This window comes from Phascolarctos cinereus, unplaced genomic scaffold, assembly GCF_003287225.1.
Source record: "Phascolarctos cinereus isolate Bilbo 61053 unplaced genomic scaffold, phaCin_HiC Scaffold_5;HRSCAF=322, whole genome shotgun sequence".
Taxonomy (NCBI): Eukaryota; Metazoa; Chordata; class Mammalia; order Diprotodontia; family Phascolarctidae; genus Phascolarctos; species Phascolarctos cinereus.
In genome coordinates, this window is record NW_027555958.1 from 31,499,644 (window position 1) to 31,515,463 (window position 15,820).

At 49.3% G+C, this 15,820-nt stretch overlaps 1 protein-coding gene across 2 annotated transcripts in view; it reads right to left on the bottom strand.

The window, feature by feature from the left end:
- Window positions 1-283: 283 nt before the first annotated feature.
- VPS53 (VPS53 subunit of GARP complex) overlaps window positions 284-15,820 on the bottom strand; it is a 136,049-nt gene continuing 120,512 nt past the window's right edge. The window contains exons 19-22 of one of the 2 annotated variants that reach the window (XM_021006922.2): window positions 12,338-12,407; window positions 7,137-7,274; window positions 4,749-4,853; window positions 284-4,153 (exon numbers count right to left, since the gene is read on the bottom strand). In XM_021006922.2, coding sequence (XP_020862581.1) covers window positions 3,983-4,153; window positions 4,749-4,853; window positions 7,137-7,274; window positions 12,338-12,407 — 484 coding nt within the window. In that variant the 3' untranslated portion in view covers window positions 284-3,982. Of the gene's footprint in view, window positions 4,154-4,748; window positions 4,854-7,136; window positions 7,275-12,337; window positions 12,408-15,820 lie in introns of those variants that run through there. The other variant, XM_078154771.1, reaches the window with a different exon arrangement.

The following is a 15,820-nucleotide window of genomic DNA, read 5'->3' on the forward strand; positions in this document are numbered from 1 at the left end:
GAAGTCCATTAGTGAGACAAAAGTCAAGACCGGCACATAGTAGGTGCTTACTAAATGCTTGCTAATCTGACTTTTTGCTAGACAAATATTTTAACACCACGCTGTATTCCTGTGCACTACCCTCAGTATGTCGGAAGACCTCAGGGAAGGGATGAACCAGCTCTGGGGGGAGAACCCAGACAATGAGAGAGATGAGCACGGCGCCTGCATGGTTTCCTGATGATTCTCTTTCCTGCTGTCCACTCTGCTTTCTGTCAACAGTAATGAAACTCATTCTAGCAAATGACATACAATAATGATTTAATTAGCTACAGTGTCACGGTCCAATATACACCAAGAAATCACTTCCAGATGGGGAACATGAAAGACATTTACGAGAAAAAAAACACCATCCTTTTATTGAAAGGAAATTTACATCTTACTTAGGTGTCCAATTCGAGGGCTCCAGAAGCACCCAGTTTGATAAATACGAGGAAATAGGAAATTATTTTACATAAAAAAGACACACACGTCCTTTATGTCGACTGGCTTTCCAATATGCCTGTGAATTCGGTATTCAGCTCTACTCTCTTACCACCACCGTGCTCGTTTTGAGTAAAGATCCCGACCAGAACAAGACACACAAACCATCCGCCTTCACCCTTCAAGCAGCCTGGTTCTATGAGGCAAGGTGGATAGTGTATCTACAGCATTTCAATACAAACCATGATATAAGTACCAACATCTGGCGGAGTTTGCTGGCTCCTGTGGCTGACTGGCCAATAATCTGCTGGATCATTCCGGGGCTAGCCACGCTTGTCTTTGGGAGAATGTCTGCTAGTGAGCTCGTTCAAATGAACTGACTGCACGTGAGAAAGCAGCAAGGGAGGCAGAGCGAAGCAGCTGCTCAGTGGCTGATGTGCAGACCAGGAAGCCTGGTTGGCTGTTTTGGGGTGGCGAAAAACAAGACCCCGTCTAACTCATTCTGAAGTTGAAAGTGGAGGCTAGAACTCCCCACGACTATTTTTTAATGCAGGATCCCACATTCATCAGTTCCGATGTCGTGCTATAGATAATGTCCCCAGTCTGACTTCTCCAGCCTAGGCTCTTTCTGCTCAGCTGAGGTTTATCGATTTTCCACTCTAAATAAATCCAAATGAAAGAACAAAGCACTAATCCAGCCCGAATGGAAGAACACCCACAGAAGGCATCCCTTTTGGGGGACTGTAAATGACCAGCATTATAGGCAGATATTTGGCTTTAACCACTTTCAAGTGTTCAGGATTTCCTTTCTTCCCTAAAGGATCTGGGAAGTGGAGAAGAGCAGGCACCCATTCAGCGCTAACCAAACAACAAAGCTGCCAACGGATGCTCTCGTCAGCAGGTTGCTCAGACATAAGGGCAATGCTGCTGACCTACTGTTCTGGGCTTGAGCATCCAAAGTTCAAGAGCCTAGTCTGTGGAAAAAGTCAGGCTCCAGGCATGGTCCACAACATCGACGTAAACTGTAAATTTAAGCGGCGAGCAATCAGGAAAGAATATTTTTTTGTGATGTCTGAACTACCTCTAATATACAATAAATACATTTTAGTTAAAAAGCCAGTGAGATATCTGTTTAAAGAGGTCTCTCCACACCACCATGACACAAAGCCCATCTGTAGTGTTCAGCCCCGGGAGCGCAGCACTTCATCTGATACCTACAGACTCTTATTGGCCATCAGAGAGGAGGTGCTGGAGACCCAGGGCACTGAGGAGTAAATGCATCTCGGCAGATCATCCCAGAAAGGGACCAGTGGGAACGAAACGGCCTCACTGAATGGAGAAATGGGACTTTCACAACCTGCTGAGCCAGCTAGCTGAAGAAACCAACTGCACACAGAAGAGAATCAGAGATGGACTGAATTCAAACCAACCATCCCAAATATGGTGGGAAAGGGTGGAAGGGAGATGCTATCGACTCCCAAGAAAGGAAGAAGTAAATTCAGTTGATGTCAGCTGAATTACCTTTCCAAAACCAGCCCTGTTACTGGCCTAACACCACTGAAATGCGTCCACTGCTAGGTCAGTCCCACAGCAGTCTTCTGTTTCCCTGGCCTTTATGTAAAAATCAAATTATAAATACTCTCCAAAATCCCAATTTTTCATCTGTCTCCCCATCAATGTCCTGCAGTTTAAGAGGGCCAGGATAGAAAAGCCCCCTTAATTAGCAAGAAAGGATCAGAACCAGGGAGATGAATTCAGAAGGTCAGAACTGGGACCAATGAAACAAATCAGGGAAACAGGCGAATGGGATGGAACGATTAGCAGACAGGGAAAAAGAAGAAAAGCCTATTTTTTGATTTCCAAACTCGGGTTTTCTCTGAATTTCTCAGAACTCTTCTTCACCCTCTCCCTCCTTTACAAGTCAGGTTGGCCTCTAGCTGACATCAGATTTGTTGCAAATGAAAGGCCACATCTCTCCCTTCCTTCTCACATTCCCTCTGAATTATATACAACAAATAAAGGACACAGATCAATATACCTTATCCTACCATCCTTCTCAGAGTTAACCCCAAATTGGCTTCCAATGAAGTCTGGTAGTTACAGACATTTCACACTTTCTGTGGCCACAGGAAATGGTTTCCTAATATTGATGAGGAATCATTTTTCTCTAGGAAACCAAAGGGCTATTGTGTTATTATCTCTAAGAGCAGGTCAGATTAGTCAGAGAGAGTCCATGGGGATTGCTAGGGGCAAGGAGGGGCTGGTACAATGGGCAGGCTAGGAGGCCTAAAAGCCAGTTCTTTCAGACTAATATTTTACTTCATGAGCCCTTGGTGCTGTTTTCATCAGTAATTAAATAAGATGGCATTCCAGTTATGTATGTATATAACATCTGCTACTTCAAACTCATCTTAAGGATGGACAGCTATAAGGACTGTATCTGAATTAAGAGGGTGTGGGGAATGGGATGGAAAAGCGATGGAGACAGTGGTTTTCCCACAGTCTCACTGAATAGGCTTCAATCCACCAAGTGAGATTCCTGGTTTTGCCTCCTACTCAGCCCAAGCCCACTCCTAAGAAGCCAAGAGCTACTGGGGCTGAGGGAGTAAGGAGAAAGGGAGAGGAGAAGAGCACAGAAATGGGAATGGGAAACACAGTTCTGCAAGCCTACTAAGTAAGAATGTCGAGCAGAATCCTTTCCCTAAAGCAGATGTCTGTGTGCTCTCACAATGACCCCAATATATCCTCAGACACTCAGCCTCCAAGGGCCTGGCCCACGAGCAGAGGGAGAGCTTCCTTAGAAGGCTGTAGAAACCAGATCCTAAGCTGAAAAAGCTGGAAAGAGCAGAGACGTAACTTGGCCAAGCGGTGAACCCAGGCACAGGCAAACCATAATATACTAGGAGAGCCGGCTTGTTGGCGGGCGGGCATCTCCCCAGGAGCAACTGTCATTCCACATGCTCAGGCCTTGGAGGTCCAAAGCGCTCCTGGGGGCTAATTAGACATAGGATTCTAGAAGGAGAGGAGGAAACAGGCTCTGTACTGCAGAGTTATCAATGGGCAGTTTCAAGGTAAGGAAGAAGGTCTGGGGTGAGTTAGGGGGATGGCTAGAGGTGACATGCAATGAGTCCCTAAAAATGACACAACAGTGAGAAGCTGGTGGATGAAAATAACAAGCAAACTTCCACTTGCTCTGCCTGAAGATTCTATCTTTAGGGGTCAGAGATGGTTTTGAAACAGCGCCTCGTAACAGGGTCCTGAGCAGTGGAAGACAGAACCCACCCCACGCTCTTCTTTTTCTCTCACCAGACTGGCTTCATAGTGTAAGGAAGGAGTCACCACACAATATGGCAAATGTACATTAACAAACCCAAATTTCCGAGGAAAACATGAGGAGCTGAGGCTGCTCTGAGAGCTGGAGAGGAGAGGGGAGCCCTAAGGGTCTTCCAAAACAGCTGCCTACTGAGTGTTAGATGCACCGCTCTCTGGCAAAGGGGACCCAGGACCCTCTCCTGCTTGCTCAGAGTCTCTTTTTGATGAGTTTCTCCAGTTTTCGGATGCGGGATGATTCCTGTTCAGGTGTTGGCGCTGTCAGGGACGTGGAGCCGGGACCCTCTGATGCTGACGGTGGGGTGGGGAGCCGCTGGCGGAAAAGTTCCAGCATGCTGCTCTGCTCGCTTCTCTTAAGGCCCTGGGGAGAGAAAAGAGCCCATGACATCGAGGTCCCCACACTGCTGAGAGAGGAGCACGTGCCCTTGCGCTAGGATGTGGGTTCAAGAAATGGCCTGGTGGGGCAGCTAAGTAGTGCACTGGATAGAGCACCAGCCCTGGATTCAGGAGGACCTGAGTTCAGCCCTGGATTCAGGAGGACCTGAGTTCAAACCTGGCCTCAGAAACGTAATACTTCCTAGCTGTGTGACTCTGGGCAAGTCACTTAATCCCATTGGCCTGGATGTTCTAGGCCAGTCTCAGGCCCTCCTTCAGATCTAAGCACACTCCAAAGGGCTGAGCTTCTACCGGGCAGCTAGGAATCCTGTCCCATCCCCTCATTTTACAGAGGAGGAGGCTGAGGTGAGATGAGAGGGGTGAGAGGTTAACACCAGAGGTCAAAGGCTAGTAACAGCTGGGATTTGGGCCCCAAGGCCATGACCCCTTCCAGCATTCTTTCCTCTAGCTCACACAGCCAAGCTGTGGCACAGGCAAGGGAGAAGGAAGAAAAGAAGAGGGAGGAAAAGGAAGGGAAGAATAGGAAAAAAAGAAAGCCAAGAGGGGCGCCCGGCCCTGACCTTCATGTCCAGTATCTTCTGGAAGGTTTCAGTGTTGCAGTCAGTCAGGAGCTTGATGAGGTTGTCAACAAACACCACCAAGGGCTCGTGAGGGGCCATCACCACCTGCGAGGAGACAGAGGAAACAAACGCTCTGGGAGTCCCCCAAGGCCCAGCTGCCCAGCCCCCACCAGGAGCCACAGCCACAGTCTGATGCTTGCTTTGCCTGTGGTGAGAGTCCTAGCGGCCGCTAACAGACCTTTATTTTCCAGCCTCCGCTTTTGTTCTGGGCACCTCACTGATTCCGAAAGGAAAAGGGGCCCACAAAATGGTCAGACCAAAGTTTCATTGTTGTCTTTTACTCTTGTGCAAATGGAAGGAGAGTCTTGGCTTTCATGTTTTCTTGTTTTTAAAAACTAAGAACACAAATTTTAAATTAATTATTATATATTACCTCCACGAAACTGTTCCTTTAGTTAAACAAACAAAAGAGAAACAAACGATTGATGCCGCCCCCTCCAGGTATGCCTGTGTCCACACCTCTCTAGGCAGCCAATGACCCCAAGCTTCACTTGCTATCCACCAAGCCACCACACTCGTGCCCCCTCCCTCTTTCTAGTTCTGACCATAACCAAATCGATGCTGCAGGGAGTCACTCTATGACCCTGCGGCTCAACTCATCTTCACCACGACTTTCAAACCCAAAATGTCCTTCCTTGGCCACTCTGCTTCGCTCCTATTAGAACGGGAGCTCCTGAAGGCAGGGCCGGTTTCGATGTTTTCTTCTCAAGATTTAGCACGGTACTTGGCACACACCAGGCATTTAATAAATGCTTATTTCATCAATTCCTGTAAATCTGCACAGCCATCAACCCCAAAGAGTTACAATTAGTCAAATAAGAGCTATACGAAACACTCACAGACATAAAATCTAAGTGTCAGCAGAGTCCCCTGAATCCTGGCATGTTCTTTACATTTTCCAACATATATTCTTTGGCAAAGAAGCACTGAGCTGGCTAGAAAGAGTGACAGCAGTGTCTGCCCTCCAATGTTTACAGATTATCAGTAACACCCATTTTTTTCCATTTTGTTTCAGAATACTGAACATGAACTTTCCCCATCAGTAGCTCTGCCTCCCTAATTACATTCTTTGGCCATATAGCAGCTAAAGTGGAGCCCAGAGCAGCGGTGTCCAACTCAATTTGAAACAGATGCCTCTGACTTAGAAAATTACAAATTAACATCATCTATTTTGCATTATATTTTTAATTATTTTGTTAAACATTTCCCAATTACAATTTAATCTGTGAGTTTGACACCTCTGGCCTAGGGGCCCAGTCTGAGACAACAAACTTTCAGGGATTAACCCACACACCAAAAAAGGGAAAGGGCTGAACAAAGAAAGTCACCTGCTGCCTACCCCAGCTGGACTTGGTCTCTGCTTTCTCATCACCTACGTACCCAACCACTCCTGGAGGATGGCCAGACTGAGTGCTAGAGAAGGCACTTGACAGATCATTTGGTCCAACCCCCTCATTTTACAGGAGAGTAAACTGAGGCTCAGAGCTGATTTGCCCAACATCATCAAGAAAAGAAACAGAGGGGCAGCTAGGTGGCACAGTGGCCCTGGAGTCAGGAGGACCTGAGTTCAAATCTGACCTCAGACACTTGACATTTAATAGCTGTGTGACCCTGGGCAAGTTGCTTAACCCCACTGCCTAGCAAAAAGAAAAAAGAAAAAGAAAAAGAAAAGAAACAGAGTCAGGATCCAGGTCCAGGTCCTCTGACTTCAGTTGGGACCAGAGGAGCAGCACAGTTCTTCAACATGGTGGGAAGTTCTCAGAAGGAACCACTTTGGGGGAAGCAGGAAGGAATGAAGGGGAAGAAAGGGTGTCCCAGAAGCCCGCAGCTGACAAAGGGCAATCCCTGCTGAAGGGCACAGGAATGTTGAGGGGGAGGTTGTAACCATCACAACCACTAACCATGTTTTCTTCAACTCTCTCCTCTCCTCCAATCACAAGCAGTGGTCGATGGGAGGCAGACGGGCAAGGCTCCAGTCTCACGCCATTCTCCTAAGAAGCCAGAGTTTGCTTCAAAGGAATTTTAAAAGCTCAACACACAAGCCGTTCACGGCCAGCTTCAATTACTACATTTGTTCCGGGATCACTTCACCGTCCCCCGGTGTAGCTGGCAGAGCAGCATCGTGAAGGAGCAGGTAACAGTTCGCTGGGCCTGGAATACTTGCTGTAAACTAAACGGGTCACTGATTTTCCCACCAATGACCTCATCAAGACATGCTATCAGTGCTGGCTGTACCACCGACCTCTCAGCAAAGGCTGCCTCATTACACCAGGCCCCGAGGCCGAGAGGCCTAACAGAAAATGAGGGCGGGGAGGAACACGCCGTTACCTTGAGGATCATCTCGGCCCGGGTCATGCCCTTCACGACAATTTTGGTGTAACTGGCAGGCGCTTTCCTCACCACCTGAGAGCCAATGGAAGGCAGATCCAGGAGGACCATCTTCAGAGAATGGGTATCTAGCAGCAGCTGTAAGAACAAGAGAGGAGCCGGCCAGCTCAGCGCCCAGGTCCCAGGGCAGCCCCAGCCACTGCTGGTGGCTACGGAGCTGCCCAGCTGAACTCTAAGCAGGCCTGGTCTCTACATCAGAGTCAAATGGACAACTTCATGTTATAGGACAATCGGCATCACCCTGCTGTTAGGCTTGTTTTTTTTAAAAGATGGTGTCCTCACCTCGCCTGGCCTGCACGTGTAGGCCCACCAGAGACCAGCATGGGAGCTTGGACCTGCCGCTTCCAACCTCACCCTCCTGGCCCTCTCTGTGCCTCCCAGGGGCTCACCACGATGCTGAACACTCACTGGCGTAGCCCACGGCAGCTCAGAACTCCTGAGCCCGAGAGATCTTCCAGGCCCGCCTCACCAGCAGCAGGGATTTACAGGCAGGCACCACTATGCCTGGCTCTCGGCAGCCCTCAGGGAGCAGTGAGCTGGCTCAGAGCCAGGACCCGCATCCTGCCACTGCCCTATACTGTCTGTATGACCCTGAGTTAGTTACCTCCCCACTTGGTCCTCTAAGACTAGAAGGCTGGCCCAGACCAGAGAAGGGCATTTCCTCACCTGGGAGCCCCCTGTGTTTCTGAGATCCTAGGCCCCTGCCCCTGTGTTCTCCCAGCCACTTTTCCCTTTTCTGCTTCTTCCTGGGTCTCAACTGCAGAGAGGGCAGCTGGAGGAAACCATGATGTTCTGCAGGCTCCTTCTGGCGCCAGCATACACAGACACAGAGTTGAGTCATGAAGACCTCAGATCTGGGGAGTAGCTATACCAAGCACAGGGGGCCCGCAGCCTGGGCCTCCCCACGTCCCCGAGGTACCTTCTCCTCACCTCTGGCCTCTTGGAAACTCTCAAGGGCCTGAATCTCTCTCTCTGAAGCTTTTCCTGACTCCCCCCAACCCCTAGCTGCTGGTGCCCTCCTCCCACAAACTACCCCACCACCACGCTTTCTTCAAGGCAAACACAGAGGGCCAGGCGTCCAGAGTCCTGCTCCACACACAGTAACACCACCTGCCTCCTGGCCCTGCTTCCAGACACCTCAAGATTGAGCAACACCGACGGCCTGCCCGAAGAGCCACGGAGACCTTGGATCTTCGAAGGTTCCTGCTCCTCCCACCTACTGATTCACTGCCTAGACTCATTCCCAAGGGTGGCATCCTTCAGCCCCGCCCTTACCCTCTCCTGCCAAGGAAGGGCTCTCAGCCCCGCAGGGTCGCCCACTCTCTGTCCACCTCCACTCCACACCACCAATACCCACTCCTGATCCATGTCCCTTCCCGTTCCTCTTGCCTCACCTCTACCTCCGGCATTCATTAAACCTTGGTTCCCAGGGGTGACGCCGCATCTCTGGCCATCTCTTCATTCCTGGCTGCAGCCTCCCTCCCTAATCACAGGGAGGGAGTCAGAAACACTCCATGCCAGGCGCAGTCACTTCCAGACTCTTTCCTGACATTACTCAGCAACGTCTTCCCTCTGAGGTTCACTGTATCCACGTTTTCACCCAGTCCAGATCCCAGTGGTCAGTTGATAGGGACCAGGACACATCCTCTCCTTTCTCTGTGAGTTCAGTCCCCGGCTCAGTCTCACTCTCCTACCAACGTGCCCTCTACCGCCCTCCCTGACAGCTCCCCAGCCTGCACATTTCCCATGACCTCCACTTCAGCTACACACACAGGAGCAGTCACAGCCCATCCCTCACACCTGCATACTTCCGCATTCAATGACTGAAATTCCATGATCTGCTCCCAGTCTTTTCTCACACCATTTCTCCCCCACCACCTCTCAGCCTCTTTTTTATCCTCACCTTGACCCTCAGCAGACTCCCTACCCGTCCCTCCTGTACTGGTTGCATGCTCTTCTCTGCTGACCTGTCCTCTCTTCTTTCCCTCTTTTCTCTTCTCCTATCACAGAGGCTGACAACCTTTGTCCCCTCACTCCCCCCACATCCAATCAGGTGCCACATCTCATCATTTCTGGCTCTGTGGCTCGCACCCGCATTTATCTCTCTGCACGGCCGCCACGAGGGTCAGCCATGCGCCTCACCCGGATTAGTGTCGTCCCTTCTTCATCGGTCTCCAGGCCTCCAGTCTCTCCCCATGCACTGCACCCTCCACAAGGCTGCCAAAGAGGCTTTCAGAGAGTACATTTCTGATCATGTTACTCCTCCTCCTCAATAAACTCAGTGGCTCCCCACTGCCTCTACGATTAAGTATGAGCTCTTTTCCCAGGCAGAACCTGACTTCTGCCACGTCATGCCTGTGCACATATGCTACAGTCCAGCCATGCTGGGGCACTGCCGCTCCTCACAGAGGACATTCCATTTCCCACCGCCACACCTTTGCATTGGCTTCTCCCCATACCTGCAGTGTGTGCACTTCCTCCTCTTCTATGTCTTAGAAACCTCAGCTTCTTTCAAGATCCAGTTCAAACTCCACCTTTTCAAGGACTTTCTAGTTCTCCCCCTCTCCCCTTCTCCCTCTTAGGCTACTTTGTATGCACCTTGTCCACACCAGTTCTCATCTACGATGACTGGTTTTACTTTTGTCCTTTTATCCCCAGAGACAAACATGGCATGTGGCACACAGTAGGTATTTCATTAGTGTTTGCTGAATTTGCTGAATTCTTACTGGGCGTGAGACTCCTGTGAATCTCTCCAACCCTAACTGCGCTCCACGCACCTCTGTAAGGTGTCCACAAGGTCAGTGAAGGCGCTCAAAGGTGAATAACTCAAACGTTTTAAACACTGACCAAGAAGAGAACACAGACAAGGAAACACAAAAGAAGCCCGCTCTCCCTTTTCTATGGAGGCTCAAGTTTCACAGCGAATCCTGAGTTCAGGCTCAGCAGAGCTGGCTGAGATTAGGCTGAGCCGTAGCTTTGAATTTCACGGCCTTTGTTACGGCTTGGGTTACCGCCTCCCCGTAACAGTGTGGATCTGTTCTAGCCTCCGAGTCTCCCTTTGTGAACCTCCTGCCTCAGCTCCACTGCCCGAGCACAGGCTGCTCAAGCTATGCCACCCACCCTCTTGGGTTTCCAAGGCTGGGGACTGTCCGGAAAGGTATGGGCCAGATGCAATGAGTCCTGAGAATGGCAAAGGGGACCACTGCCCTGCTTCTCACCCATTTCTCTTGATTCCCCTGCTGATACCTGGTCTCCCTAGCACCAGTACAGCTATGACTGCAATCTGAGAAAAAATGGAATAGGATTCAAGAAGAGTTTTCTCATTTATGAGTGAAAGTACAACTGACTGTTCATGCTACTTAATCAAACTGACATCCCTCACCCACACCAGGATGTCTTTACTCTGGTGCTGAATTATTCAAACGATCTTGCTGGGGTAGAGACAGGGAGAAGGGAGAAAGGAGAAAGACAGAGAGGGAGACAGACGGGAGAGAAAGGACAAAGGGAGAGAAGGGAAGGAGAGGGGAAGGAGAGGAAAAAAGGGAGACAGAGAAAGCAAAGAGAAAAGAAGGAACAGGAGGAGGAGGGAAGACAAACCTGAGAAAAACAGACAAGGCACTGGATTGATGTAATAAAACAAAAAGATTGTGGTTATCAGACAAGAAATCCTTTAAGTCAGCTACAATGACTTGGCAAAGCCGCAGACACATGAACAGCATTTTTTTGCTGCGAATCTATCCTATGTTTCCAGTGGCCTCAGCAAGTCTGGAGTCAGAAACATCACACCAGAGTGTGATCTGCTGAAGGGGACAGGAGTCCAGGAATCACCCAGCGTCATCTCTGATTGCATTCAACAGTAAGCGAGCAGACTCAACAGCCTAGAATCCCCAGATTCATATGCTAATGAAACTGGAGACAACATGGTGGGGCATTATTCTGCTATTTCCAATGGAAAGAATTAGTTCTCTGTGTCAAATATGCAAGAGTCAGGGATTTCAGAACACTGGTGGAAATCTTAAGAGTCAGTGAGACTCAGTCAATGGCTGATTCAATGTAACCTCCCGGGACACTTGCTGGGATCATGTTTTAACTTCAATGACTAGCTCGCGAACCTCCAGGGCAGGGCACGGTGGAGATGTTGTGGGGCATTAACAGGCCTTCTCAGAAATCTCAGACCCCAGCTATGAAAAGACAACACACATATGAAACAATCCACAAAGAGAACTTGCACAGCCACTAGCTACGCTTCCTAGTTTAGAACAATCTGATAGGAGGAAGGCTGGGGCCCGGGAATGGCCCTTCCTTCCAACTCGACCATTCCTGCTTCTGCCTGGAACCATATTACAAAGAAGGACCTAGGCCCTGTTCAAATTCACATCGTATTCTAAAGAAGCAGAGCCAATAGCAGGTGATGAGAGCACCAAGTCTATCAGGAGTGAGAAGACACAAAGGACCCCGTGGGAGGACGGGGTTTATGTGTGGCGCTTCTTGGAGGAAGACAGCAGAGTTTCTGAGCATCTCCATTCCCCATAAAAGAGAAGTTTACCTGTCACCACAGTCCGATGAGGTTTCAATTGGACAAATGTGTATAAAGAGCCCACTAAAGGCAAGGCATTGTGTGCTGGGTGAGAGGGCACAGAGGCAGAAACACAACAGCCCTGCCCTCAAAGAGCCTCCAATCCACAAGAGGGGTGGTTCCCTGAGGGGCAGCCCATTCGTTAGCCCCTTATAAGTAGCCTCCACTATAACACCGCCCATCTCTGCTACTGTTACCTGGATGATAAAGCAGGAACAAACCTGTCACACTGTCCCACCTCACAGTGTGTTCTTGAAGAAACAATGTCAGGTGGAATATGCCTACAATTTCTAAGGTTATTTTATGCAATTATATTTTTACAAGGGATGAAAATGGTCTTTGTCCTTTAGGAAACTACCTGCAGCCACCTCTGCCCACCACGCTAGCTTTGGAGGCCTTTTAATAAAGGCCCCTTGACCTTCTTCGTCTCCTTTTAATCGGAGGCAGCCAGTCAGCACACGCTAGAAGAACATTCCAACAAGAATCCTTGTTACCCTCGACATCACTGGCGTGGACTCGTCACCCAGTGGTTTTGGAGCATGTCACAAGCCAGTGTTTGCCTCACCTGTTCTGCTCCCACCATGCTAACTGGCTTGCACTTGAAGAGATGGTTGATGAACTTGGGAATGAAGGAGCTGTGAAAAGAGGTCAACACATCAGCAAATGTCTCTTGGGTTAGAGAACTGTCCACCCTTGTCCTCATTCCTCAGACCCACAGGAAGGGGAGTCAACAGATCAGCTGCACCAGAATTGCATACACGTCTGTTATTACATAAAAACAGAAAACAAAACCAAAGACTGGGGAACTTCAGGTGGATTTGGAGAGAGACCCAGAACAAATGTGGTTTCTGTTGATCATCCCCTAATATGATCAGTTTTCCTTTGTGAAACGCTGTGAGTTTTATGTAAGATTTTTTTATGTTTATTTGATAACGAGAGGGGTAGCCTGGTGCCGAGCCTCAAAATCCACCTCTGACACTTGCCGTGTGAGCCTTGCCACGTGACGTCACCTCGTCTACTTAATTTACACAGGTGGGGAACACCTTCACTGCTAAAATCACAGGTCCTTTGCTTACATTCGATTACATGCAGTTGGGGTTTTTTGGGTTATGTGTTTTTGATGGTTATTAAGTTTATATTTTAAAATTGAATTCAACTAAACATTTATTAATTATTAAACATTACCTCTCCTACATGAGGCACTATGCTAGTGCTTGGGATACAAAGATAAAAGGAAAGGCTCTGCCCTCAAAGAGCTTACATTCTATCAGGAGACTGGACCTGAGAGAAGCAAGTCAAAAATGCAAAGTCCAGCCCAGAGGAACCTCTGGGGGAGAGCAGCCTCACAAATGGGTGAAGACTCCAGGAGAGGTCCCCAGCACAGTGGCCTGAGCTCCGTCTGCAGATGAAGCTGTCATAGGTCTCAGATGCAGAAATGCCAAAGGAAGCGCTATGAAAGCAGCCTGGAGTCTAAAGGGAGAACCCAGAAGGACCCCCGCCTCTGGTCTGGTCATGCTGAGTACAGGAGACTCACTTCCAAAGCCATCCCTCCCAATTCCTCCAGGCTGCAGCAGCATTTAGCTGTGTCCAGAGGATGGTGCTAAAGGAGGAGGGGAAGAAGGAAGGCCGTGCTCAGCACAGGGAGTGCGAACACTGACCACTGGAATTAAAATTCTAACTGAAGCTTGCTTCCTGTAAGATCCTGGGTAGGTCAATTCACCTCAGTAAGTCTCAGTTCCCCTCCTTGAAACAGATGAGACCAGACGGCCTCTTCAGGATCCAGAGCTTTGGCCTTGTGGTCTGATTGTTGCTAGAAGAAGGAAGCAAGCTGCGGATCAAGGAGTGACATCTCTGATTACAGACTGCAGGGGTGAGTGAGGGTGACATCAGAAGGAAGGGAGGAGCCAAGTGGGGAGGCGCTGGCCTTGCCCAGCCTCGGGGGGCCCCATCTCACGGCAGACACTGTCTCGGCTTTGCAAGGGGTGCGAGGTCACACCTTTCTGAGTTCTCCCTTTAGACGGGGCCTTTCTGAGAGGCAGGAGCTTTTATCCCCCACCTCAGTGGGGGCTTCATGGGACATTTAAAGGGATGTGGCACCCCTAGGACATTAAGACTTGTGCTGGGACTAGCTGAGAAAATGGATTTCTGTGATCTCTTTACGTTCACTAAGGCAGGCAAGCCCCTGTGCAGTCCCCGTAGGAGGTTTTAAGCATTATACATTTTCACTGAGACAGAATTTCTAACAGTGATTATGGGGAGCGTCAGCATATGATTTATCAGGCAGTGCTCTTAACACAAACTAATGAGCACCCAGAGCGAGAAGACGGAATGTTGGCTCTTAGCTCATTTGCCACAGTGCAAACGTTAACGCCCGCTGCAGATCCCACCATATCCTTTTCCTGATAAACTAGAACCAAAGTTGACTGTAAAACCCAGCCCATCCTTGTTATTCCTTAAAGATTTGTTGTTGAGAAAAGCAGGGCAAAAAATAACCTCAAAGCCTTAACTGAGTACAAACTGGGAGAGAAATCTGCAGGCGAGGTGCAGGTGCGTGCCTCGTCCCTGGGGAGCTCACGGCAGTGTCAGTCAGCCCTGGAGGACCCTGCTGGAGCTGTCCCTGACTCAAAGGCCTGCATGCTACTCGGCTGCTCAGAGCTACCTGACTCTCGGACAGGAGCTCAGCACTTTTTCTGTGCCACAGAATCCTCTGGCAGTCTGGGGATGCATGTGGACCAGACCCCTTCTCACAAGAATGTTTATCTTCACTCATCACTGAAGGAAATGCTAAATTTCAGTTGGAGGTTAGTGAAAATAAATGCGATCATTTTTCCCATCCAAGTTCACCCCCGCCCCCCTCCCACTCGCCCCCCCCCCCAATGTATCCACAGTCCCAGTGGGGGAAGCTCAGGTTAAGAAGGCCTGTTTTATGTACTGGAACTGGCACATTCTCAGGGGAAGCCAGAAGTCTGGAAGACCAGGCTGGAGTCAGGCAGCAAAGCGCCTATTACTTCAAGGCGCCAACATTCCTATGTTCAAACTCATGCTTGGAGAAAGCTGTGCACAAGTTCCTGGAGACCTCAGGGACCTGTCCACCGGCACTTGCCCTGGGCCTTCCCCACTGCAGCTGTCTTCACCCACTTATGAGGCACATACGTCATTGCCTATTAGCGTTTGACTTTGTATCATGTGCCATAGCCGGGCATCTCGATCGGGCACAATAAATGTCTTAGGATTCCAGGGTCACGGATCCTCAGCTGGAAGGGACCTCAGAGACCACCTCATTTTACAGGCGAGGAAACTGAGGCACGGGGAGGTGAAGGCACTTGCTTAGCATCGAATGAGCAAGAAGCACCAGAGGCAGGACTGGCTTTTCTTGCCCTTCTTTGTAGCCCCAGCTCTTGGCAGGTGCTTGTGATAAATGCTGGGTGGAGGAGTGATCGAGCCACTATCCTATGATCTGGGGCTCTTCCACTATACCACACCTCCTGGGAAACAAGGATGCATTCAGTCTATCCACAACATTTTTAAGAGCTCCAAATACACAGCAGGCACCGAGGAGGCAGAAGGTACAAAACCAGGAGAGAGACTAGAGGTTCTTAACCTTGTGTGTGTACTGCATGCTTTGGGCAGCGGCCTGGAGACGCCCAGGAACCCCTTCTCAGAGCAGTGTTTGTAAATGCGTACATACAATACACAGGACAATAAAGGAAATCAAACACCAGGGTTGGGGGAAATAAAGGTGTCACTCTTTTCAGATCCAGGCTCATAGACTCCCTGAAATCTATTTAGACTGGTCCACGGCCTCTATGTTAAGAGCCCCGGAGACAGAAGCTCCGGCCTCTGTTCTAGAAGAGTTTCTAATATAGTTGAGGAGACAAAATACCACAAAAAATGACTAAAGAAAGTTCTTGACTATGCACACCAAGAGACTGGTGTGGTTCAGACAAAACCTCAGATCATAACAACAGCAGCATCTATATAGCACTTGAAGGTTTGCAAAGCACTTTACAAATATCTCATTTGATCCTCACAACAAACCTGGGAGGCA